This window comes from Ceratosolen solmsi, unplaced genomic scaffold, assembly GCF_000503995.2.
Source record: "Ceratosolen solmsi marchali unplaced genomic scaffold, CerSol_1.0 scaffold47, whole genome shotgun sequence".
Classification (NCBI taxonomy): domain Eukaryota; kingdom Metazoa; phylum Arthropoda; class Insecta; order Hymenoptera; family Agaonidae; genus Ceratosolen; species Ceratosolen solmsi.
This window is the reverse complement of record NW_011948419.1, coordinates 580,221-607,225: the sequence shown is the minus strand read 5'-3', so window position 1 is coordinate 607,225 and position 27,005 is coordinate 580,221. Positions and strand designations below refer to the sequence as shown.

The following is a 27,005-nucleotide window of genomic DNA, read 5'->3' as shown; positions in this document are numbered from 1 at the left end:
ACGATAAACGAAATTTTTTTTATTCGCTTATATATAGCATTATATATGAATTTATTTGACAAAATGTCAATATAAAATACCTTAGTTAAACCCGATATATATATATATATATATATATATATATATATATATATGTATATGTATTAATGGCACAGTATATTATTGTATATGAAAATTAATGTTTATAGACGCAACAATATATCGTCAATATTATGATGTATCAAGCAAATCAATCAATCGTGAAAATAAATATTTTCATCCAAAACAACAAAACTAATTGGTTACATTAAAATAAGTTGAAAATCTAACTATAAAATATAAACTTTCAACATAAAAAATGGAAAATAATAGAGTAGTATATAGAACAAGCTTAAGGCAAAATAAATCTAATAAAAGCAAGTAACTTTCTCGTATTAACAGAGTTATAAACCTTCAAACTTATAAAAGTAATATGATTTTACGACTAAATATTAATATGTATGATACATAATTAATTCTACTTTATTTAATCCAAAAAAAAAAAAGAAAAAATTGTTTAAATAACTGCAATATCGTAGCAATATTGTTAGCAATTTTATCGATTTCTCAACATTAGTTGCTTAAATTTTTTACAATTTCATTACTTACTTTCAAAATTTTATATCAATAATCATAATTTTATGTCAATATTTAATCATATTGGCTTAAATATTAAATTGAATTATATAAATTCTATTAATTTATACAAACGATTAGATATTATATATATATATATATATATATATATATATACATACATATTATATTTTTATACTCAAAGATATTAATGAAAATCGATGTTTTAATCGTTTGTATAAATTAATAGAATTTATATAATTAAATTTAATATTTAAGCCAATATGATTAAATATATATATATATATATATATATATATATATATATATATATATATATATAGAGAGAGAGAGAGAGAGAGAGAGAGAGAGACATAAATAAGCGAGATTTTACAAAAATGTAAAATAAAAAAATCACAAACTGTTATTAAATAAAGAGATGATTACTAACAACGATTTTTTGTCGTGAAGAAACTTAATTGTTAATATTAATTGTAAATAGGTCTTATTTTAATTACAACTTCTAGAAATTATTATAATTATAAACTAGTTATCTAACATCACAGATGTACGGATAAATTTCAAAAATATAAATTTAACTTCTTTACTAATAAAAATTAACTTACTCGATAAAATATGTTTAAAAATATAATATTTAAATACATTAACAACATATATATTTGTAGTTGCAAATTTAAATAAACTTATATAGAAATTAAGAAAGGTAATATAATGTGATGAAATCACATGAAATTTTCAAGGATGAATCACAGTTTGTAAAATTAATTTGAATTTTATTAATTTGAAAATAAAAATTATTATCAATTGTAAATTATAATTTATTATAATAAAAATATATGATGATGATCAGTTGTAAATTATATTGTGACCATATGAAAATTGTCAAGAAATAATTCAAGGCAATTCAATTTCATAATTATCCTTTATTTTTAGATACTGACATTAAAAATTTTAATTTTCCATTACTATTTGAATAATTATAGTCCCATTGCTTATTTGATAATAAACACACACTTTTATTTTCTATTAAAATAAATCAATATAGTAAAATACATAGTATATAATTTTACTTACAAGCGAAGTAAAGAATAAATTTACTCAGCGATTCGATGCTTCCTTTTGCTTTACAGTACATATATACGTACAACATAAATATATATCGCAATTATATTTACAATTATTTATTATTATTTTCCTTCCTACAGTGGTCCTTAATAATCGAAGCCTCGGACTTCGTGACAAAGTATCTGACGTCCTTTTTCACTTCTATTACTCGTAGCAAACTTAATTAATACAAAATGATTATATATTATTAGTTTCCTGATGAAATTCAGTTATTTTCCTGTACGGAAAAATGTGTGCATTAATTATCAGTATAATAACATTTGTATTTTTCTTTTTAATCGCAATTATTAATTTAAAATTTCTAATTAGTGGCTAAAAGGTTTTCAGTCCTTAAAATTAAGAAAAAAATATATCATTTACAATTTTTTTTTTATTTTTTTTTTTTTTTTATTCATTTATTTATTTTTATAAATAATATATTATAGAAAAAAATTAACTTACATTTCATCTATTTTTTATATTTATCTATTTCGTGTCATAAAAGTAAAGGAAAATTGAAAATTACAACTAATTTTTAGACAATATTAGTTTTTAAATCATTCTTTAGTATACAATAAACCTAATATACATTTGCGATTTAATGTAACTGAATTAGCGAAATGAAATTTATAAATTAGACGTTGTTATGTAGAATAATCACCGATGCCAGAATATGCAAAACGTTTATTAAGTTTCTATCTTCAGAGCGGACAATTCAAAGTCTACATGAAAAATAGTCACATAGTCAATGCAAACCATCTTGTCAACGAATATAAAGCAAAGGTAATACAAATTTTTCGTATATATATATATATATATATATATATATATATATATTTATATATATAAATTTAAAGAATTATGTATATCCCATGTTTGAATTCAACATTGTATGCATATAGTAATACTCAATTCGCTGATTAAACATTTTGGCTTTGTGCTTATTTAATAATTATATGGATAATACAGAGAGTCATTTTTAATGCGGAATGTGCACATGCCATTCAACGATATTATCATTATCCCTTCACGCATACAACAACGCGTCGTATGATACAACAAGCAAGATGATTATTATACATTTATAAGTTACTTAAAAAATTCGAAGCCTTTCTCATATATAATCGAGAATGAAAAGTCTTATTCTTATTTTCCAGCGTCTCGAGTGTTTTAGGTATACTTTGGTGTATATCTTCATAAAATGAAAACAGATAGACATACAGAGAGTGAGAGAGAAAGAGTAAATTCTTTTCGCCGCAAGGAAGACTCATCTCTCTTCCAATGTCTTGGCATACCAGCCTATATAATGTCAAGCGAGAATTGCTTTTTTTTTTTTAATGATAGACCTATTATTTGTATAAAAATTTATTTTTCGAAACCAAAATGAGAAAAATATTCGTTTCTTTTTTCAATATTCTATTTGCTTTAATACAGCATGCATCCATGCTATTTAATGATAACGGCACTTTTAACCCAATTTCAATTAAAACCCCTTAACGACCTATCAGTCAATATTAATGAGATGTTCGTAAATTATAAATTATCTTTAATACAAACAAATACATTTTGATTATCAATTTATATTGAAATATTAACTTAAGCATTACGGTTTGCACTTTAGCTAATATTCATTTGTTAGAAAATTAAAAATGTAGCAAATTAATTAAGAACGAATTCTGAGCTATTTTATGATACTACTTAAAAAAAAGAAAAAAAAGTGAATTTTAAAAAAGATAGATATATTTTATTGACAAATTAATCTAAAATCAATATAGTTGACATCGACAATGATATACTGAAATTTTAAGGAAAATTTTACCGATACTTTTATTAGTATACGCAACTGCTGTATTATCAAAATGTCCTTGTTAATTGAAATTATAAAAGCTTTCCTAACAGAAAATATAATACTTCTTAAAGCGAAATTTACATTAAGAAAGCTATTTTCCCAAATACCCACCTGGCATATGAGCCACAAACCTTTTATTCATCCACGCGATATCTTATTCCAATACAATATTCAAATTTTAATATTTTAATAATTTAAATTTATTTTAATAATTATATTTTTTAAATAAACTTTCTCTAAATAGCTGATACAACTCATTAAATAAATTAATATATATGGCTTAAACGTTTACTTACTTAATAACATCACTAATATCTTCTTAATATATTCTCTACGATTATCTATCATATTGATTATTTAAAATGTTATTAATTAAAAAAAACAAACTGTAATAATTAAAAACATATTAAAGCCCTTATAATAATAAAATTAATAACTGATGTTTGATTATGCGATACTTTAATATGGTAAAATAGCGTTATATCTAAATAAAATGATGATTTACGGGAAATATTTATTTATCCTTTACAAGAAGAGTAAAGAAACTATAATAGAAGGAAAAATTATTCTTACAATATCAAATTATTAAATTCAATTATTTATAAATTAGATATAAGTCGTATACAAATAATGTAACATTTTTAACTAAAATAAATAATGAATAAAGATAAATAACAAAAAATTTATTTTAATTTTAAATAACATATTTAATTTTACATATATATATATATATATATATATATATATATATATAAATCACTAATCTGCGATTGTATTTTAAAAAAGTTAATATTTTAATTTCAGTTTTATTTTTACATTGTAATCTATTTGAGTTTTCAAACTGTATAAAATGATATTAATTGAAAATATGATTTTACTTAAATTAATATTTAATTTTTTTTTTTTTATTTAATTTTTTTTTTTTAATCTATCCTTTTTATTTGCTCTAAATAATTTTCAAACTATAGACTCGTTTATATAACCAATTGTTTAAAATTAAAAAAAATAAAAATATATACGATAACAAGGATTAAATAAATTCTGTAATTATCGAAACAATAAATTTCAAAAATAAAAGAAGCTCTAATATAAAATAAACAAAATACCCCGCATAAAAGAAAAAAAGTGCTCGCACGTCGTTATATCTCATTATAGCTTGAATTCATTCAAATTACAATTTAACATCGTAAGGAATTACGCAGACCTAATGCAATCGCATAATTTTCATGTATATGAAATTTGGCTGGATTTCGAGTATTGTCCATTATATAATACACATTAGCACATAATCTTTTATATTTCGATAAATTCGATATTATATAAAAGATCCACAAAAGATCAATCGATCAAACGATTGTTTATTGGAAAATAGAATTATTATATTCTAGCTAAGCAAGCGAGTTTAATTCATGTCACAGAATTACATGTTTTAGGCACACATCTTTAAAAAGTACGGCTTTTTCCATTTATCTTTTTATTTTTCTCGACTAGGAACGATGAATGGATCGTGATTGCCAGATAATCGCGAAGATATAACGAATAATAATTATAATAACAATCATTAGGAAACAGTAGCTTGACGATTAAATCATCGATTCATTATTACCAAATTAATAAAATAACGGAGCTTATACAGATACGGTATAACGTTAAATAAATGTTATAAAATTATATATATATACCATTTAAAAGAAAACAATATCGTTTAAATCGTGTAATGTTCAACACATTAAAAAGGTCAATGATCAAACGTTCCAAATAATATGTTAAAAATATTTTAAAGTAAGACATTCTTTTGTTCCTAATTACATGTTCACATATAAATCATATATAGTTTTGCACATAAAAGCATTTTTCCTCATTAGACTATGTACAATAAAATTTTATTTATCACTAAAAAAAGCATGACTTTTTATTATCAAGTAATATCCAATAAAGTAATTCACCCATTTACAATTATGAATTGTGTTTACCATGATATAATAATCTGAGAGCACTGCAAATAATATCTCATAAATTATATCTTTAATTACAATGCAATCAAATTTATCATCTTTCTAAGACGCTGAAACTTTATAAAAGATATTTTATACAATAATGAGATATTTTAATACTACTTAACTCGTATATAAGAGAAAATTAATTACCTACAGACAGCATATTAATAACTAAAGAATAAAATAAGTTTTGAATAATTTCCTTCGAAAATTGTAAATTTTTCAACTTATTTCAGCAAATTAATATTAATGCTTCTTATTTGTTTCTTCAAATTTATTAAACGGATGTCGCACATCATAAAATATTGCAATATTTCATTAAATGTAGAACCAGGTACGAATAAAATTCTTTAACGGAATTGCTTTTTAAAGGACTCAAAGATGTGATAATCTTCATTATTACTATCTGTGTTTATTTATACATAAACTTATGCCCAAAGTTTTTTGATTAAATCGACGTTTACGCGCAAATTATAAAGTTATGGAAAATACGAACTATTATCGTTGCTGTTGTTGATTTTAAAAATGCACCTTACGTTTTATAAAAATATCACAAAATCGATGATAAAAAAAAAATAAAAAAAAAGAGAGAGAGAGAGAGAGAGAGTGAGAGAGAGAGTGAGTGAGAGAGAGAGAGAAAAGAAAAAGAAAAAATACATATATATATATATATATATATATATATTAAAAAAATCTAATAGATATAAAAATGTTATAGTCGCTAATGTAAATAAAATTTTCTAGTTTTCTTCCGCTAAAAAACCTATAACCCCCTTTACTCATCACTTTATTTTCAAGTTTACCAAAAACTTGAGACCTTTATAACGAAACACTGGCAATGCTTGCGAGCAAATCCATCTCAAAAGTAGTCGCGTTGTAACTGAATTCATTACTCACAATACAGAATCACCGAGATTTACACAGCAATAAAGAAATGCGTAGAATAAACAAGACTCCCCTCATATCATTGCATCACTTATTTCAAATACTTATTACTAGACTTGATTTGAGATTTTTCACATTCCTTTAAATGCCGGAATTATATCCCAAGCTTTAATTAATGTCATGTATTTTATACATATTGCGCGTATTACGCAACATATTGTTTAAATGTGATTAAGATGAATACAAATTATTGAATTTAATATACGATATAATGCTCGGAGAAAAAAAGAAAAGTTAAATAAACATGGGCGTAAATGTGTGTGCGCGCATGTGCGTATGTATGTGCGAATGGATGGATGGATGTAGGTAGGTAGATAGGTAGGTAGGTAGGTAGGTAGGTAGGTAGGTAGGTAAGAATGGATGTACGTATGCATGCATGTACGAATGGATGGATGCATGCACCTTCTTAAATTAAGGACGGCTTACAAGCAGATCTAATTAATGTTTATTAATCCTTAAACGATTTTTTTTTTATGATCGAGTTAATGAGTACGAGTGCACTAGCGCGCGCGTCCGCATGAACGTATGTATGGATTATCCATAAACCGTGTGTATGTCGCAAAATGTTTTAAGTAATAATTGCAAAGCATTTCGATTGAAATAATTGTTTTACTCATTATTAATCATTATAGCTAAACTTCGAGTATTCGTTCATTTATTTGTTGGCTGCAGCGCTGAGCGTTTGAAGTCAAGCAAAATCTTCCACGTACTCACATTTTAGAAAAATATCTTCGCCTTCTGTTATTGTTAAATGATTAAAAAATTAAATTATAGTCTAATCTCAACTACGTATGTCTCTTTGTGTGCTTAATTTATTTTTCATTTCCCTTCGTGTCGGTGCGTCATCGTTGCTTATCAAAAATAAGATGAGCTTACAAATACTTAAATAATTTTCTCATTTTATTTAATATACGTTAAAACTCTACTTATCACTGAATAAGTATTTAAAATTAATTTATTCAATAATTGAAACTTTTTGTTAATAAAGTTGCTTCGTTTATTCAAATTCCTATATAATAAACAATAACTTTGGGTGTAAAACTTTTCAAATCTATTATTAAAATGAAATAATAATTCGTATATATGGATAAATTGTAAACAGAAAGATTTTTAATATTTAAAAAATTACGTTATACACTATTTAAACAAAAAGATCGTTTTTCCTTTCTTTTCAAACATATATAAAAATATTAATTCTCATTTTAAAAATCATTGTTTACGTATAAATTCCTTTAAATATATATTGCTAATGAAATGTTCGTTCTATGCGTTTGTGTAGTATCAAAAACACAGCACATAAGTAATAGAGTAAATTCTTTGGCTGATAGCGTAATTTGTAATGAATTCATTCGAAATATCATCTTTTTTTTTTTTTTTTTTTTTTTTTTTTTTTTTTTTTTAAGATCTATATCCAATATAATATAGCTAATGATAGTAAATAAAATGTGGATGAAATCATTTTAAAAATGACTCGCATAAAGTAAAATTAACACTTACATAATTTTAAAACCTTAGGGTTTCTACATCGATCCTACATCTTTGTATTCTTTATCATCACATTTTTAAAAAAGACGTGTAAAGATTTAAAAAACTACCGAGATTCCCTTCCATAATATAAGTGATGAAATTGTGCATAATATAGAGGAAACTTGGCACCAAAACAAGTACTACAACGTACATGTTTCCTCTACTGTAATGCAAAAATAAATCAGTAATTTCATTTAAATCCGTGTGATTAGAAAGTTTAATCGAGAACTTTGTTATATAATTGATAATTCCTTTAATAAATTGATAAAAAAAAAAAAATTTATATGTGTATATATATAATTGTGTATATATATATTATATATATATATATATATATATATATATATATATATATATATATATATATATATATATATGTAAATGTTTTTTTTTTGTAAGCACAGTGAAGTAATAAGAGTATACCGTATATTGTTTAAATAATTCTGACAGTCGGTTTTATTCAATTACCGCTAAGCTTACTCATACTGTTAACTAATCAATTAACAAATCAATATTCGTATTCCTCTTAAAAATGCTGCTCTTTTACATGCAAATTAGACAAAAGCTATTAATTGTTGTTCAAAACTATCAGAGAATTATATGATATTCAACATGCCAAGCAATTATTATTTAGTCAATAATATAACTCGGTGAAATTATCAGCAATTATATAACTGTTAGTTTTCAACTTAACTTTTACACCTTTGGAATTCGATTCGGTATGTCGGAACATCGTCGTTAAATACATAATTGATGCTCTCTCGTTGCTCTTACGCGCCCGACGATATCTGAATAAGCATTTGTTGGAAACTCAGCACTCCGACGACAGTTGACATCTGACTAATACTGTTGAAGAGCGCATCCGCCTGCATATTCTCTGGCAGTCTCGTGAGAAACTGCGCACCTCTCACAAAGTCCATTCCCAGCAACTCGTCCTGATAAAGATGAAGGACGCCCAGGGCCGTCCTGAAAAGGAACTCGTCACCGTCACGCAAAAAGACGTCCCAGACACGACTGGCCACGTCCAGGGGCATCGCCTTGGCGTAGATTGTGTAAAGCCAGTCGAGCAGATACAGATCCGGACTCAACCCGGCCGCCAAAAAGTGAGCGTAAACTTTGGGCAATCTATTCGCCAGGGCGCTCGAGTAGGCTTTGTAGTAGGCGTTCATTGGCCGCGAGATGACAAGGTCGGGTCAGCAAGTTGGCGAAGCAGCTGAAAGCGTCCGGGGCGTCCATGTTTAGGGAGAGTACGGCCCCGATGAAGCTCATCCCTTGAACGTAGCCGATGTCGGGACGGTAGACCGCGTAGGCTGCCAGAACGCCCTGGAGATTGTCCGAGAGAGGCCCACCGTCTTGAAAAACGCAGAGGGTCGGGAATGTTCGGGAGACGTCGAGTCTTATCGCGGCTAAGGACTCGTTCAACGGGTTCGACATCGCCCGGTCGAGGCAGAGCTTGTAGAGGTGCGCGGTTACGTTGAGGCTGTTACCGACGGCCAGCCGCCAGACTCGGCCTCGAATGCTCGGCGGCAAACCTCGCCACCATAACTCCCTAACGCGACGACTATCCTTTATGGCCTCGAAGCGCGGTAACACCTGCCCGTTCCACGTCTGCGAATCTTCAGCCAGCCGCTCTTCTTCCCGCAGCTGCAACTCCCGCTGTAGGCGACGCTCGCGCTCCTCGCGCAGCTCCCGCTTCCGAGCCGCTTCCAAGATCGCGTTGTACTGACGTCGGTGGCTCTCCTCTTCCAGGGCACTTTTAGCCGGTAGATTTGCTGGTCGACACTGCTGAATCAATGCCAAACTGCCGCCAATTTTGTCGGAGTTGCGTGACGGACTGCTCGAGGACGCAACCTTTAACAACTGTTGTTGCTGATTCTGTTGCTGATTCTGTTGCTGCTGCTGCTGCTGTTGTTGTTGTTGTTGCTGCTGTTGTTGTTGTTGTTGTTGGTGTTGTTGTTGGTGTTGTTGTTGGTGTTGTTGTTGTTGTTGCTGCTGCTGCTGCTGCTGATGATGATGATTCTGCTGCTGTTGTTGACAATGATACTGTTGCTGCTGTTGTTGGGTTTGATCCTTTTGCTTCCATGAGAAGACGTTCTTCATGAAACTGGAATTTAGTGGCCATAGCTTGTTGTATTTGCCTGGCGAGACTTGGGCATCTTCGTTGCTTACATAACTGTTAGAAGCCGAGCACTCGCTGAGAGAGGAAACGGTGCTGCTACACGAACGAGGCAAACTACCTCTGGGACTATTATTCCCACTGTTCTCAAGCTCTTCTTTACCTGAGCAAGAATCTATATCTATTCGTACTCCTAAAGAGAGTGGCGAATCGTTAGATCGTAAAAAATCTCTATTACTTGTAGTCTGTGTTTCATCCAAGGAATATATTTGCTTCGTCGTGGGACTGTATGCTAAAGACATACTCTCTAAAGCTTCGTTTAAGCTTGCTCCAGCGACGCCCACAGACACAACGTTTCCAGCATCGTACCACCTATTCTCACGAATATGTACACATAATGCTTTGGTCTTTGCTTTAGTCGGTAGAGGTGCTATGTCACATGCCAAAGCTTCGTCATTTTCTATACTGTTGCAACATATTGAATCACCGTTTAGAGAAACCAGTTGTTGCTTACCTACCTTCGTTGTACCATTGATGTAATTGTTAGATTTTAATGAACGCGAAAAACGAGAATTACTTTCATCTCCATTTTTTACAGTCACAGTGGTAGAACCACCTCCACCATTCTGTGACTGTGACGGAGGAGTTTTCATGATAGCTAACCAAATTGCTCATCTGTCGCTAATCATTTCGTACCTCCTCAAAACTTTATTACTCCAAGCTTGGTAATGCTTATTCTTCATACTTAAAACTTCTATAAGAATAAAAAGGAAAATAAAATGTAAATTACTATTAATATCTATATGATTGACAGCTGTCATTTGAAAAGTTATTATTTACAACTTGAATATCTTATTCTCTTAATAATGTATTCTCTCACATTGAAATATGTTGATGGAGATGTAAACTGAATATTTTGGGTCGATTGGAAGATGCAATCCCTTGACACGAACGTTCGTCCGCTACATTGATGTATATTATCGCTTACGCATGTCGAGAATGATACGCAACAAGAGAACTCCTCCATACAACTTCAGTAGCTAGCGATAATTTTTTGCACATAATGCCTCACAAATGAAAACATTTGCTTTTTTCTCTCTTGTTTTAATATATAACAGATATACGCTAATTAATTCAATTGAATTTACTTAAAATATCTTAAATTGAGGAACTTTCGCCTATATTTAATCCATGGGCGAAGCCATTTTTTATTAAATTCTTGGGGAAATGTTGTAGTTGGTCGTACAAAAATTCCCTAGATTCTTAGTACAAAATATAAAATAATATTATTATCCTCTTTGGGCATTAATAACTATGCTCGACATGTTTTATGCCTTTGATAGATTAAATTTTAATAGCTACTCCCATTCTCTTAAATCCACAATATAACAACAGTAACGTTTGTCATATCGTTCGGGTTATTTAAGGTTATGAGCACAGTACGTGAAAAATAATTCTCTACGACGAATTCTTGGTAAATTCTTAAAATCCCTATACGCATTCTAGGAATAATTTCAAAATTATTCGAATTTTCGCAACAATTTTCATTGCTCGTTGGCTTGTAAAATTCAACAATTTTCGATAAAATAAATTAATGATGACGACGACGACAACGATAATAATCTAATAATCTAATAATACTAATAATACTAATAATACTAATACTATTATTATTGTTATTATTATTATTATTATTATTATTGTTATTATTATTATTATTATTATTATTATTATTATTATTATTATTATTATTATTATTATTATTATGAGGACGACGATGATAATTAAAAAATTAAAATATTGTAATAAAAAGAAATTGCATTTCACTGGATTTTAATAAATATCATAAAGTGGCTAAGTTTTAAAATAAAAAAGATAGGTTGATGAAGGGACGTTTTAGGATATTTATTTCCATAATACAATGACAAATAAAAAAAATTATTCGCGTGCTTTTAATATAAAAATTCATTCTTTTTAATTATGACTCACCCTAAAGTTAAGTGCATTTACTTCGTGTACTCCTGTAATCGTGTAATCCAACTTGCCATCACTTTATTGTACAAATGATGATGATGATGATGATGATGATGATGATGATGATGATGACGATGATATATATATATATATATATATATACATATGTGCGCGAGTGTGCGTGCGTGTGTGTTTGTGCGTGTGTTTTGTTTTCAAGCGAATTTAATAAATTCGACACGCAAATGAAAAAGTCCCCTTAGTTAGTTAAAAAAATGTTTGAATACAGGCGAAAACGAATGACACTGATGTATTTTATTTCCATACGCCTTTACGTAATAATCATTGTTTTTAGTAAGAATCACAACATCGAGTCATACTTGTCACACGCGTGTGTCCTCTATCGTCAAGAAGTCAATGCGCAATGTTACCAAAATTTTAATACTTTTGATCGTCTCGCAGCTAAATTTCTGTCGACATTCGTTTAGAACACACCCACAGTAAAATAGCGCGAGTGGTAAGGCGCTTTGAACAGCTGATCGAGAAATGGAAGGTCATAGAACATTGTTATAAACGCTTGATTAACGAAATTTGGTATTTTGTATAGTATTAGACGAAAATTTTACCTAATTAAAGTTAGAGTTGCGCGGACTTCTTCGACGTTTCCGATGATTCAACAATAGATCTGCCGTGTTAAAAGTTTGACCTTATTGTAACAGATGGTTTTCATGAGAAATGTCACAAATTGATATTAACGAGTTGTTCGACGAGAGCAGGTGAGTCGTGACGTCAATGAATATATTTCAATTCAGCCAAATTTAAGAGATTTCCGAATGTCACATCTACGCCCTTTTACATTACAACCGAAGTTTAATTGTTTATGCGACACAATATGCGCCATGTTGTCAATCTTTTTTTTTTTTTTTTGTCCCTCTCGTCTTATTTCTTTTTTCGTCCCTTAAATATGTGACAATGAAGCGAATAACATTTGATAATGTTAAGTGATAAGTAGATCAAAGCCTGCAGACGGCTGTGAATGATAAATTTTTCAATGTTACAGATTTCCTAGCGGATGGAGACTTTTCTCTGTGCTCCTTTATCTACCGATTGGATTGATACTTGTTCTATTTAGATTAATCGTCTGCTTACTTTTGTGGCTAATTGCTGCAATTTTACCCGATAGTCAAGCCTTGCGTTTGTTTCTGAACCGTGGACATGCTTTTGCATTTGGCGTAATTGTGAAAGTTAGTCCCGATGGAGAACAAAAGGATGAACAAATACATGTTGTTATTGCCAATAGTATCTCTATATTGGATTATTTTGTTCTTTCGACTGCAGCAAAAACAATGACACCGAGTCTTTTAAATTTACCAGATTCGCTAAGTAATGCTCTTGGAATTCAGAAAATGAACATGAATAATAAGGACGTTTTGGTTGCGGAAATAAAACGGTTCATCTCCAATTCTAAAACTAGCATCGCTCTACAACCAGAGTTAGATACAACAAATAGTCGCAAGGCATTGTTAAAGTTTAATACGTGGCCATTTTGCATCGAACCAGCCGTTCAACCTGTCGTTCTTCAAGCCTGGAGACCAGAATTCGTTGACATACAGCTCACATCTATCGCTTCGATTTGGTGGATGGATATAATATGCTTCATGTTTGTTCCTTATACTATTTTCACTGTAAAGTTTCTTAAAGTCAAAAGGAATACGGATGCCCATGTTCTTGTAAGGGAAGTCGAGAAAGATATTGCTCAGAATTTAAAAATTGAAACAAGTTTGCATACGATTTCTGACAAAGCTGAGTACATAAAGCGACATATAATGGAAGAAGTTCGCAATCAAAATCAACAGAATTCTATTATCTCAGATTCGCAGATTGTCCCGAGCATGGAAATACTAAGAATGGTCCGCCAAGTTAGTGAAGTGCTGCCATTGGTTCCGCACAATGTAATACTTAAAGACCTTTGTAAGTATTGTAAATAATTTTTACCAATAATTACTTTTCATTTTCATTATTTGCAATTATGGATTGTTTAAAAATTATTATTGAAATATTTTAATGTTTAATATAAAATTTTGATTTTAAAAAGTAAATTATTTTTCATATTAGTATAATGGTACATTAGTAAATCGTGTAAAGAAATGTTTTATCATAAAAGCCCATTGGACAAGCAAATAATAAAATTAATGGATAACAATATTGTTATTTGTTTGTAGTAAAAACTAGGAACGTTGATGTGACAATCACTAATATTCTTGATGGCATTGTTACTTATACACCCGAAACAGTATCAACCACAATAGCTCCAAGCAGTTCAACGAACAAACGCTATGCGTCTACGATGAAACTAAATAGCAACAACAGTACCGTGGGATTAACGTTTAAGGAAAAGAAAGCAAAAATGATTTCTGAAGCAAGGGAAAGGTACATAGAAAAACATTTTTTAAAAGACTGTTGACACTATTATTACTACACCATATTCAAGAAGAAGTGTATAATAAACATTTATTGCTGTAATGTATTTACTAATACACCTTATGAATATAATATTCTTATTTGTACTACAACTTTTTGAATTGTAAAAGAACCTTTTACTTAAACTCGAATCTGTTATTCTTTTATGTCGGAAGACTGTACATGGAAGACTAAGAATCGAACGATATGGTATTCATGTATAAATTTAATCATTTATTATAAAATAAATTGCGATTCGAAATTCTTTATCTAGAGGAATGTGAAATATACTTTTTGATAGAATAATTTTAAATATTTTAAAAAATATTTTATTATTTCTAAAACTCGTTACCTTTTATAAAAATATTTTTCATCCATTATATTCTATAAATGATGATATCATTAATTATAATAAATGAAGTTTATTATTTATTGTCTATGAATAATATAAAAATAAAGTATAATTTACAGAATTATAAATTTCAGAAATGATTTTTTTATTTGTATAAATATATATATATATATCTGCCTGCCTCTGCGCGTGACTTTCTCTCTCTCTCTCCCTCTCTCTCTCTCTCTCTCTCCTCTCTGTTGTTGCGTGAATGCGTACGCGGACGTGTGTAAATAAAAAATCATTTCTTAAATTATTCCCTAAAATTTGTAAACTGAAATATATTTCTGTAAAATTTCACATTCCTTAAAATATATATCAACCATCAAAATAATTGTATTCACTGATTAAATAAAAGATTAGCGCTTACTGCTCAGTTTTACAGTAATAATTAATGTAATAACAAACTCATAATACAATTATTTTTTGCATGTGTAATATTATATACTATAATAGTACTAACATTAGATTTAAAAATTTGAAATATTAGTTTTAACAACTAAACAAATAGGATAACTTCATTAGACGATTATTGTCTTGTAGATCGTGAAATCATTTCAACATGGACAATCATTATATTAACATACATTTTACAGAAGAAAATCTAAAAAAACAAATATTAGATTATTTATAATTTTTTAAATGACTTTCAAAAAAGTTATTAAAAAATTGAGCATGCCTATTATAATATATATGGATATACATATATGTGTGTGTGTGCGTGTGCGTGCGTGCGTGCGTGCGTGCGTGCGTGTGTGTGTGTGTGCGTGTGTGTGTATTACGTTAAAATGTTTTTATTAGTAATATGCTTATGGCATAGAATTTACACTCTTATTTTTTAATTTAAAATAAAAATTGAGATATACTGTTGATCCTTGTACAGTAATAATATGGAAATGTTAAAAATTAATTCTTTTATATAAAAAAATACTTTGTGTAAATTTTAATAACTTAAGAATAGAAAATGTTGAAGGAAATAATATATTATTAAAAACTATAATCTTTAGCAATATTATAAAATAATTTAGAAACTGTTGCAATGTGCAACGGACGTTAATTACATATTTGAATGTATAGTAAAATATTCATAATTTTGCGAAATATAAATAAAATTAAAAAAAAAAGAAGAAGAAAAAAAAGAAAAGAAAAACAAAAGGAACAAGCAAAAATACTTAGTAATAAAATTTTATAAATCATGCACTCCCCGCAATGGCGGAATCGCTATTACTTCGTTTAATGTTGAATATTTCCGATACAAACATATTTGATGTCAACATATTCATCGATTCCATGACTAGAACCTTCTCTTCCAATTCCAGATTCCTTAACTCCACCAAAAGCGGCTTCCGTACAAGAAATCAATCCTTCATTAATACCAATCATCCCTACTTCTAAATCCCTTGCCACCCTAAAGATTTGTGAAATGTCGTTTGAATAAAAATAACCAGCCAATCCAACTGGCGTGTCATTTGCTTTCTGTAAGACTTCCTCTTCGTCGTGAAATTTATGTATCACAGCAACGGGTCCAAAAATTTCTCTCGCATATATTTCCATCTCTTTGGTAACGTCGGTTATCACAGTAGGTGCATAAAATAGTGGTCCAATATCGGGTAAATGCTTACCACCACAATGAATAGTGGCCCCTTTCTCTCTTGCATCATCAACAAGACTGTTAATTATTTTCAACTGACTCTCTTTGATCAAAGGCCCATGCGTATTCTCCTCCTTACTTCCGTCTCCCAGTCGTATATCACTTGCTATTTTAGTAATGAACTTGGATACGAATTCGTCGTAGAGTTTGGAATGCACGAAGAATCTGTTGGCCGAAACACAAGTTTGCCCCGTATTTCTAAATTTACTTGACATTGCTCCATTAACGGCCAAATCAACATTCGCCGATTCGAAGACAATGTAAGGTGCATTGCCACCTAATTCAAGGTTCAAGCGCTTCATGCTTGGAGCGCACTGCTTATATAAAATTTTTCCCACCGCGGTCGAGCCTGTAAAAGATAGGACACGAACTTTTGGATTGGTACACAATTCTTGGCCAACGCCGATTGAATTCTCCAAACTTGTCGTCACGACGTTAATGGCTCCGGCTGGAAAACCTGCCTCCTCCGCCAGCTGAGCAATCGCTAAAGCGGTCAGTGGCGTGTCCTCGGAGGGCTTAACAACGCACGTGCAACCAGCTACTAAGGCGGCCCCGGCTTTCCTCGTTATCATAGCATGTGGAAAGTTCCACGGAGTTATAAAGCCAGCAACGCCAACGGGTTGTCTCAATAAAAATAATTCTCTATTTTTAAATGGCGCCTGGAGAATTTCGCCGTTAATTCGCCTGGCTTCTTCCGCAAACCACTCGATAAACGAATTGCCGTATTTCACTTCGGCTCGAGATTCATTTAGCGATTTGCCATTTTCTTGGGTCAAAATTTTGGCTAAATCCTCGGCGTGCTTCACCATTAAATTGTACCACGATCTAAGCAACTCGCTCCGTTCTTTAGCTAATGTTTTGCGAAAGGTTTTGAATGATTTGGCGGCGGCATCGATCGCTAGGCGAGTGTCTGTCGCATCCATGTCCGGGACGCGTTCGATAGGCGAACTATCAACTGGATTTAAGACTGGAAATGTTTTGCCACTTTGAGCGCTCACCCATTGACCATCGATTAATCCTAAATTTTGTCTATTGGCCATTAATCGGCAGGATGAGTAAAATGAAGATTTTGGAAAAGCTCCGTGAATCGGTATGAGTCGGGCGAGCATTTTGTTATTGGAATGCAATCGCTTCGCTATAATGCACTGAACAGAAATAATATTTTTACTTTTATTAATAATAACAATCAATTCGTTATTTATAAAATATCGTTTCGCCGTATATTTTTTTGTTCAATATTATCAAATCGCAATTTACAAACTAATAATAAGCGCGATGCTTTAATGTAAATAAATACAATACATAAAAATAAAGTAAAGAAGATTATATACATAATTATATTATTAGATGAAACAATGCTGTAGTGTTGTGCCTTTGTTTATTTGTTTTTGTGTTTGTTTGCGCGTGTGCGCACAAGTTCACTATTAATAACATTAAATGGCCAGAAGACTGGCATAAGATTTTTAATTAAATAATAATAAATAAAAATATTATAATAATCCTTTGCTTAGCAATTAAATTATTTTTATGAAAATATCTAATAATCTGAAATTATTAATTTATTTATTTCAATAGTTTATAAACATTAATATTTCATGTATTTCAAAAATATCAATTCAATTAATGGATATTATACAAAATCCATAAAATAATTATATAACTTAAAAACAGGTAATTAAAATTATTCAAAAAGTTATGAAATTATAATGACACTGTTTATCTATTTCAAGTTGATATTTTTATAATATAATTAAAATTAATAACCATGTATATATATATATATATATATATATATATACACACATATATATATATATATATATATATATATAGAGGTTTAATAAGTAGCAAATAGCTTAATACAAATTACATATTATTTATTTATATTCAGACATTTACCGAGATATTCTACTATAGCCATTTATATTGGATTTATTAATCAATTATTAATAAATTATTAAGTTTAAATTATTGATTATTGTCCTGTCATAACTTTGTTTTACTACAATAATTTCAATTTTTCACGTATTTTTGTATAAAATTCATATACTTATTTGATAAAATAAATGTTTTATATTGTTATTGCACACCACACTGATACAATCAAATTATGTGGAAATAAAAAATACAAATAACTGTTCTGTAAAGACCGAATGGGCATTACACGCAGCCAATGTCAATTATCAATGTCATATCAATGTCATATCAATGTGATAATATTACCTTGAATAAAATATTTTCTCCTTTCAACGTTGAATCGTAGGTAAAATTCTGATCCTCCCAATTCAATTGTCTTTCCTCGATTAAACACGGTTATACCATTATCTAATCTATATGACGACTTTTATCAATTAACGTAGACTTAAATTTTTTTTTGCTCAATAAATTGTAGGCAACTTTGTCCTTTTTTTTTTTTTTTTTTTTTTTTTTTTTTTTTTTATCAATTATTTACACGAACGACAATAAGATTGATATTGACGTGACATGTATAACTATACACAGCGGACACATAACCTAATACTTCATTAAACATTTCCACGATACTATTAGCTGCGCCGATGTCGACAATATAAACTGTAATTAAATATCATTAAATATTAATTTAAAAACAATATGAGTGGGAACGCAAAGAGAACAATTTACGTAGGTTTGTATGTATTTTTTGAAAATGTCTCACAGCGTATATAAGTAATTGATATAAATAATGATATAAATGAGGGGATGAATAAACCATGCCAACACATAATATATATTTTTAGTGTATCAACAAAATTAAAATTAAAATTATATTTATATAATTTTTGTCATTTAAAATGAGACTTTGTAACGTAAGAAGAAAGAGTATGAAACTTATACCAAAGTTATTGTAGCAATATTTATTTACTTTTAAAATAAATATTACATATTGTAAATTACAATTTAATTGAGATAAGGCATTGTGGAATAAATAATTATGAAAATTCGTAGGTGGATTAGCTGAAGAAGTAGACGAAAAAATATTAAATGCAGCTTTTATCCCATTTGGTGAAATCGTTGATGTTCAAATACCATTGGATTATGAATCGGAAAAACACAGAGGATTTGCTTTTATAGAATTTGAAACTGCCGAAGATGCTGCTTCCGCTATAGATAATATGGTAAATTTGCATGTCATATGTTATTGTACACGCGTGTTAATCTCATCGACGATAAAGTTTCATGTATTTATTTATTTGTTTGCTGTGTAGAATGATTCTGAATTATTCGGTCGGACAATTAGAGTGAATATAGCTAAGCCACAGAAAATTAAAGAGGGTTCTTCCAAACCCGTTTGGGCGGATGATTCTTGGTTACAGGAGCACGCTGGCGAAACCTTAAACACAAACGATGAAACAAGCAAACAAGACGACGATATTTCAATTAAAAAAACAAAGCAAAATCCTCAAGTATATTTTGATATAGGCGTGGGTAAACAAGAACTAGGAAGAATAATTATGATGTTGAGATCGGACATTGTTCCAAAAACTGCAGAAAACTTTCGTAGTTTATGCACTCATGAAAAAGGTTATGGCTACCAAGGTAGTACATTTCACAGAATCATTCCAGAATTTGTATCCTTTACTTCATTATCAGTATATACTTCATTATCCTTTACTCGTCATTCTTATAAGTTTCATTGAACTTATACTACTTACAAAAATTCTACCAATTAATTATTGAAAATTCTTATTCTAAACAAATTGTGCTGTTAAACATCTGCCCTTTACACACACATATATATATATATATATACATATTTGTTTATATATTTTTGAAAATTGCATTTCGGACAAAATTTAATTTGAAATTCTTGCATCAAATTTTTAATAAAACATATAATAAAACATTTTCAAGAGGGATAAATGAAAAATACTAAAGTTAACCAGTAGTCAAGCTAGCACTAAATTTTATTAGTATTAATTTCCTTATTAAGTAAATAGATGTGTCAAGGAGGAGACTTTACAAACCACAATGGAACCGGCGGTAAATCAATATACGGAAACAAGTTTGAAGATGAAAATTTTGAACTCAAACACACGGGTCCAGGGACATTGTCAATGGCAAATTCTGGTACAAATACAAATGGTTCCCAATTTTTCCTTTGTACGGCACGGACAGATTGGCTCGATGGAAAACATGTTGTATTTGGACACGTTCTAAGCGGTTTGGATGTCTTAAAAAAAATGGAAAAATATGGAACAAAGGGAGGAACTCCTACGCAAAAAGTTGTTATCACATCTTGCGGAGAACTTACCTAATAATTTATTATGGCTTATTATTTAATATAAAATAATATATTTATATGAGATATTATTATAATTTTTTATAAAACTTTTTTAAATTATTAAATCTTTTTATCGTTAAAATTAAATCACTTCATTTTTAAAGTCTTGATTTTATTCCTCCACCAGCTACGATAGTTTCTCCCGTAATGTAGGAGGCATCGCTACTTGCTAAGAATGCTGCGACTGATCCAATTTCCTCGGGAATTCCAAATCTTTGCATTGGAATTGTAGCGATTATCATTTCACTCGCTGCTTCTGAATTGTGCAACTAAAAATTTCATTTCATTCAAATATAGAAATATAAAGTGTAATAATAGTAAGAAAAGATTATTGAAAAATATGTACGAAATTGGAAAATTTTGTCTTTATGACACCAGGTGCGATACAATTTACTCTAATTCCATCTCTCGCTAATTCCTGAGCAGTTATTTTACAAAGAGAAAGTAAAGTTGTTTTTGAAATCGAGTATACTCCAAGCATCTGCATAAAAGAGAGATTATGGATTATTACTATACAAATTGATTTACCCGTTGAGAGTTTATTAATTACATCAAACGGCTGATAGCCAGCAATCGAGGACATAATAATAATGGATGGTGATTTGCTTTTTTTAAGTAGCGGTAAGGACTCCTTCATCATTAAGAATGTGCTTTTCACATTTATTTCAAATATTTTATCCCAAACAGCTTCGCTGCACTCTAACACTGGACCTATCGATGGATTTACAGCTGCGTTTAATACTAAAATATCCAGGCCACCATATTTTGATATAGCCTATGAAAAAGTAAATTATTTTTATAAGAATTTAATTTAAGAGTATTACTGTTACGACAAATTATATGATTATCGGTACAACAAATATTATATGTTTATATAAAGGTATTAATACTTCGTTTAGAAGTTTTTTCCTGTCTTCGTCTACTCCAACGTGACAAGTAATTCCAGAAACCTCATACCCCTTCGTTTTAAGTTTATCTACTGCGCTGTTGACGTTAGCTTCTTTCCTGCTACATATTATCACTTTCGCCCCTTCCTGAGCTAAGCGCTGAGCAACGGCAAAACCAATCCTAAATATAAAACGTGTGAAATTATTAATTCTAATACTTTAAAGACAATTTCAGTACTATGTGCCGGTAGTTTAAAAGCCTGAGCAAACTAGTCGACTTGACTCTAGCAACGTTCACATTAAGCACAATGATGTAACGTTAATTTGAAAATAATAACCCTCAGCTAATAATAAATACAATACCAATGAATACCTGTATTACCCATTCGTAGATTATAATCGATGGATAATAATTTGATTGATTTACCCTTGAGAAGAGGCTGTTACAATGGCAACTTTCTCCTCCAATCGACAACATTGATTTAAGGATTTTGTAGAACTTTTTAAGCCTCGTACAACTTTATCCATTGCAGCATAGAGGACACTAAAATTTATTCTTACGCCAACTTGCAATAACCGAGTGATACAAAAGTCTCATATCACCATTCAATATATTCTTGATTACTATGTCTCTATTTTATAAAATTTTGATATGTTTACGTCTTTATTAATTATCATATGTTTACCAGAGTCCGTTGTGTGATATATTTCTTAAAAATATAAGTCAAGAAATATTTGAGAAAATTTGTGATAATACTTAAAGATATTATAGGATCAGTTTAAGTTTCAATGATTTTCCACTGTCACTCGAATATACGTAAATATTAATTCTAATTTCTAAAATGGTCTATCTTCACATTAGTTGATTAATAAGTGCGCGGGTTTTTTGACTTAAAAAAAGTGAAAGATAGGAATTTTATTTTGATAACGATTCTTTTTCTTCCTCTAGCATTATGGCGAATGGATTTTTAATGATTTTGAAAGAGCGCTTTTTCAGAATTTTCATAAATTCGAATAAAAATTGAAATTAATAAGAAACAATCTAAAATTTTCCTTTTTTTAAACGCTCCTATAATCATTATTATATTATCTTGTTCTTTTATCCTCGTCCTTTAAACAATAATTTTACTACATTACCTTAAGTCTAAATAAGAATAACCATATTCTTTATGCAGACTACACAATTTTTTATTTTTAATATTATAAATAAAGAAGCGTATTAAGTCTTGATGTTAATTTTTAAAATACGAGTTACCAGACTTTCTCCTGCTTTTTCAATTCCTCGTTATAAAATGTACACGTACAGTGTGAATTATACAGCAATGGTAATAAAACGATAAAGTCACACTGTCGACACACTGTATTGCTAATTTATGCATTATAATCTTGTCTTTCATTTCGGATTTTCTTTCTTATTATTTTCGTTGGCTTTCTTGACCATTCCATATCAAAGTGCAGAAATAGAATTCTTTTTCACCGTTATACTGCTGATTGTTTATTGTATATTTCTTAAGAAGCTACATTATTTTCTCATAATGGTCTGTTTATGAAGCAAAACGCTCGATCTTCTTTACAACAATTTTACTCGGGTCACATAACTACGCCAACATAAAAATTTAACATGATAATGCCCAGATAATTGTTTAATCAATTTTTTAATTTTCATTTATTTATCAACTGTCACGTAAGTGTGCTACTCTTTAGTAACACAATGCTCTGGCATTACTATTATTTTAATTGAAAGTAACGTCTTATGAAGATTATTTTACTGCAATGAAATTTCAATTTTTTTTTTTTTTTTTTTTTTTTTTTTTTTTTTTTTTTTTTTTTTTTTTAATATATATATATATATATATATATTCTACAATTTTCTCTGTTCGGTTATTATTATATGTTTTTTTTATTTTTTATCCTTGCATAAATTTTAAACTTATTCAAAGAACAAAAATACTTTCATAATTATTGTAATCTAATCTTATATATGCATGATTTAAATTGCGATTACAATTCGTCCCTAATCTTTGAGCAAAGAATTCATATTTGTCGACGTTCTCAGACGAAATATATTCTGCACTTTTGCTAATCGATACTTCCATAGAATATTCCCTAAAACAATTACCGTAAACCGATAATTTTAAAATTACGGGAATAATATAATTGCTCCAATTGCGTTCATACGGCAATTTATTATTATTATTATTATTATTATTATTATTATTATTATTATTATTATTATTATTATTATTATTATTATTATTATTATTATTATTATGTGAGAATACTTACTCAAATGCTTAAAAATTTTTAATACCGAGTAACGAGCGATTAGTCGCTAGACATCAAATTTTCAAGCAGAAGCCACATTTATCCTTACCATTTTAGATAGAAAATTAACACAATAAGCCCAAGATAACATTAATTTCCCCTCCTTTGAAAAATTACAAATGCACAATAATTACAATACACGCAAACACGGACTGACCTATAATTACCTGAGGCACTTTTATCAATGGGAAAAGCAATGAAAGAAAAATCCTTAGATTCTCATGTCCTATATAATATAATTATCTTTTATTAAATGTGAATTTGAACTTTGAGTAATCGCAAAAGTGCAGATGCGACCGTTCAATCCGGTATTCAAAATATATCAAGATGGATCCTTGGAAGGTCCTTACCTTTATTATCCTTTATTATCTGCTCAAACCTACGTGACGTTTTATACGCGCGAGGAAGATATTCGCCCGTTCAATACGAAGGACATGACAACCGTCTCGGATCCTTCAGACTTGGCTCAACCCCTAATTTACTTATTTCCTAAAAATAATTTTATCGACCTTTAATCGCCTATGAATTAAGAATTTATTCGAGTTGAAATTTAAATATACCTAATATTCCAGAAATGTTCAGAATAATCACTACAGAATTACTACCTTTCAACTGCTTTATCTACCCGTTTATATCTAGGCGCAATGCATGTTGATAGTTAAATTTAAAAAAATGTTCATGCCTACCTGAAACGTACACACGAAAATATAATTTTCTTTAAAGAAAAACAAATTGATTAAATTTACTTAAATCAATGATTTACATCAGTGATTATTTATCAACACCCACCCACACATTAAGAAAAATTCATATATTCTCCTAATAAGCCCATTTTTATGATTACAAGACTTACAAGTTATAACGTATTTAGTTAAATAATTAATATCCTCGTTATTATAAACTTTTTGACCAACATAATAGAATAGAATATATATATTTATATAATTTATATAATATTTACCATACATACTACAATAGAATCAGCCAAATTTAAATATAAAACATTTATTTAACTAATTCATTGTTATACATTGGATTAATTGATTTTCAATTAATACATTCAAATACATTCGGTATCAATAGAATGGAAATACGTTAATAAGGTATGTCGTGGCCCTGAAAAGGGCCGATGATGTTATGGTGTTTATATTTATTTTTGCTGTCCGGTGCTGCGGGACTGCAAACAAAAAACCACGGGCATTTACTTTGAACTGGTGTACTTGGTGACAGCTTTGGTGCCCTCGCTGACGGCGTGCTTGGCCAGCTCACCGGGAAGCAGCAGCCTCACGGCCGTCTGGATTTCCCGGGACGTGATGGTCGAGCGTTTGTTGTAATGAGCGAGACGCGAAGCCTCGGCGGCGGTGCGCTCGAAGATGTCGTTCACGAAGCTGTTCATAATGCTCATGGCTTTGCTCGACACACCAGTGTCCGGGTGTACCTGCTTCAGCACCTTGTAGATGTAGATTGCGTAGCTCTCCTTCCTGCGCTTCTTTCTGTTCTTCTTGTCGCCCTTGGTGATGTTCTTCTGGGCCTTGCCCGACTTCTTCACTGCTTTGCCGCTCGCTTTGGGTGCCATAGTGAAAGTTCGAAAGAGGACTATCGAATGCTCGAACCACCGATTCTCCCTCCCTTATAACTGCTGGCCACCGTCACGGCCGCACCAATCACCGTCGCGCCTGTCCCCACCACTCGGCCACCGAGGCTTTGTCCCCCAATGTCCCGACCAGCCGCCTCATGGCGACCTATAAAAGCCCCAAGCAGCCCCTTAGCGCTTTACATTAGTCTATGATCGACTCCCGTTGACGACATCCGCTCGTCTCTATTAATACCTCCGTTAAACTAAAATCTAGCAACTCGTAATGTCCGGACGCGGCAAAGGTGGTGGTAAGGTCAAGGGAAAGTCAAAGACCCGTTCCAACAGAGCCGGACTCCAATTCCCCGTAGGACGTATTCACCGTCTCCTCCGCAAGGGCAATTACGCCGAGCGCGTTGGTGCCGGTGCTCCGGTCTACCTCGCAGCCGTCATGGAATACCTTGCGGCTGAGGTCCTCGAGTTGGCTGGCAATGCCGCTCGGGACAACAAGAAAACCCGTATCATCCCCCGTCACCTCCAGCTGGCCATCCGTAATGACGAGGAGCTCAACAAATTACTCTCGGGAGTGACCATCGCCCAGGGTGGAGTACTGCCCAACATCCAGGCCGTTCTCTTGCCCAAGAAGACCGAAAAAAAGGCGTAAATCGCTACTTAAACAAAACCACCACATACTTTTATACATATCGGCCCTTTTCAGGGCCACCATTTCTTAAATAACGTTTTGGGATAGATTTTCTTTTTAATTATTTTTATATTCTAAAACTCAAATATTTAATTTTTAAAATATTACTGCTACATGCTATTTTACGCTCATAATATAAAGAAAATATTGTAAATCAAAATCCAATATTTAAAACATAATATGTTTCACTATACGTACGTAACGGAGTTCAAAAGATTTTATAATTATTAAATACAATAATGTACTTATACCAACGAAATTATTGCTATGAAGTACAATTGCATCAGGATCGATCAATTCTTTTTAAAAACATTAGGTAAACTACAGATACGAAATTATTTCTCATTAAATAACTAATAAGTCATAACACCAAATCCGTGTAATTTAAAGAATGATCAAATTGTTCTTCAATCGAATAAATCAGTCCAATCCTCATTCAAAGTATACGCAATTATCAAGGATATAATGATCATAATGATCGCCAATCAATATTAATATGGAAGATCATAAACATTAATCAGAATAAAGTTTGCATGATAATTTTATCATTAAATACTCCACCCATGATCAGTAGGTACTCCAATCACT

The 27,005-nt window shown here is 30.4% G+C and overlaps 7 protein-coding genes across 7 annotated transcripts; 3 read left to right on the top strand and 4 right to left on the bottom strand.

The window, feature by feature from the left end:
• Window positions 1-8,434: 8,434 nt before the first annotated feature.
• Window positions 8,435-10,901, bottom strand: LOC105360499 (TBC1 domain family member 14). The gene is given in 3 exon segments (XM_011497405.1): window positions 8,435-9,207; window positions 9,209-9,914; window positions 10,077-10,901. Coding segments are annotated over 3 exon segments (1,836 nt in total). The 5' UTR covers window positions 10,807-10,901; the 3' UTR covers window positions 8,435-8,807.
• Window positions 10,902-12,379: 1,478 nt separating this feature from the next.
• Window positions 12,380-14,684, top strand: LOC105360498 (ancient ubiquitous protein 1-like). Its single transcript, XM_011497404.1, has 3 exons — window positions 12,380-12,900; window positions 13,185-14,095; window positions 14,347-14,684. Exons 1-3 carry the CDS (start codon window positions 12,860-12,862, stop codon window positions 14,586-14,588), a joined length of 1,194 nt encoding a protein of 397 aa, XP_011495706.1. The 5' UTR covers window positions 12,380-12,859; the 3' UTR covers window positions 14,589-14,684.
• Window positions 14,685-16,126: 1,442 nt separating this feature from the next.
• Window positions 16,127-17,826, bottom strand: Ssadh (succinic semialdehyde dehydrogenase). The gene has a single exon (XM_011497403.1). It carries the CDS (start codon window positions 17,733-17,735, stop codon window positions 16,209-16,211), a length of 1,527 nt encoding a protein of 508 aa, XP_011495705.1. The 5' UTR covers window positions 17,736-17,826; the 3' UTR covers window positions 16,127-16,208.
• Window positions 17,827-19,104: 1,278 nt separating this feature from the next.
• Window positions 19,105-20,964, top strand: LOC105360495 (peptidyl-prolyl cis-trans isomerase E). The gene is made up of 4 exons (XM_011497401.1): window positions 19,105-19,273; window positions 19,594-19,763; window positions 19,854-20,216; window positions 20,586-20,964. Exons 1-4 carry the CDS (start codon window positions 19,240-19,242, stop codon window positions 20,901-20,903), a joined length of 885 nt encoding a protein of 294 aa, XP_011495703.1. The 5' UTR covers window positions 19,105-19,239; the 3' UTR covers window positions 20,904-20,964.
• Window positions 20,960-22,419, bottom strand: Dhrs4 (Dehydrogenase/reductase 4). Its single transcript, XM_011497402.1, has 5 exons — window positions 22,244-22,419; window positions 21,820-21,997; window positions 21,480-21,704; window positions 21,276-21,410; window positions 20,960-21,198 (listed from the first exon to the last, which is right to left on the bottom strand). Exons 1-5 carry the CDS (start codon window positions 22,342-22,344, stop codon window positions 21,028-21,030), a joined length of 810 nt encoding a protein of 269 aa, XP_011495704.1. The 5' UTR covers window positions 22,345-22,419; the 3' UTR covers window positions 20,960-21,027.
• A 2,839-nt stretch (window positions 22,420-25,258) lies between these two features.
• On the bottom strand, window positions 25,259-25,730 carry LOC105360494 (histone H2B-like). Its single transcript, XM_011497399.1, has one exon. The coding sequence runs from the start codon at window positions 25,715-25,717 to the stop codon at window positions 25,343-25,345; it is 375 nt and encodes a 124-aa protein (XP_011495701.1). The 5' UTR covers window positions 25,718-25,730; the 3' UTR covers window positions 25,259-25,342.
• A 235-nt stretch (window positions 25,731-25,965) lies between these two features.
• LOC105360493 (histone H2A) lies at window positions 25,966-26,394 on the top strand. The gene has a single exon (XM_011497398.1). The coding sequence runs from the start codon at window positions 26,001-26,003 to the stop codon at window positions 26,376-26,378; it is 378 nt and encodes a 125-aa protein (XP_011495700.1). The 5' UTR covers window positions 25,966-26,000; the 3' UTR covers window positions 26,379-26,394.
• The last annotated feature ends 611 nt before the right edge of the window (window positions 26,395-27,005 follow it).

Coding starts and splice junctions, on each gene's coding strand:
- Ssadh (XM_011497403.1), bottom strand. CDS start 17,735: ATGCTCGCCCGACTCATACCGATTCACGGAGCTTTTCCAAAATCTTCA.
- LOC105360494 (XM_011497399.1), bottom strand. CDS start 25,717: ATGGCACCCAAAGCGAGCGGCAAAGCAGTGAAGAAGTCGGGCAAGGCC.
- LOC105360498 (XM_011497404.1), top strand. CDS start 12,860: ATGTCACAAATTGATATTAACGAGTTGTTCGACGAGAGCAG. Junction 12,901..13,184: donor GAGTTGTTCGACGAGAGCAG/GTGAGTCGTGAC, acceptor TCAATGTTACAG/ATTTCCTAGCGGATGGAGAC. Junction 14,096..14,346: donor TGTAATACTTAAAGACCTTT/GTAAGTATTGTA, acceptor ATTTGTTTGTAG/TAAAAACTAGGAACGTTGAT.
- LOC105360493 (XM_011497398.1), top strand. CDS start 26,001: ATGTCCGGACGCGGCAAAGGTGGTGGTAAGGTCAAGGGAAAGTCAAAG.
- LOC105360495 (XM_011497401.1), top strand. CDS start 19,240: ATGAGTGGGAACGCAAAGAGAACAATTTACGTAG. Junction 19,274..19,593: donor AAAGAGAACAATTTACGTAG/GTTTGTATGTAT, acceptor GAAAATTCGTAG/GTGGATTAGCTGAAGAAGTA. Junction 19,764..19,853: donor CTTCCGCTATAGATAATATG/GTAAATTTGCAT, acceptor TTTGCTGTGTAG/AATGATTCTGAATTATTCGG.
- Dhrs4 (XM_011497402.1), bottom strand. CDS start 22,344: ATGGATAAAGTTGTACGAGGCTTAAAAAGTTCTACAAAATCCTTAAAT. Junction 21,998..22,243: donor GTAACAGCCTCTTCTCAAGG/GTAAATCAATCA, acceptor TTTTATATTTAG/GATTGGTTTTGCCGTTGCTC. Junction 21,199..21,275: donor AGACAAAATTTTCCAATTTC/GTACATATTTTT, acceptor TGAAATTTTTAG/TTGCACAATTCAGAAGCAGC.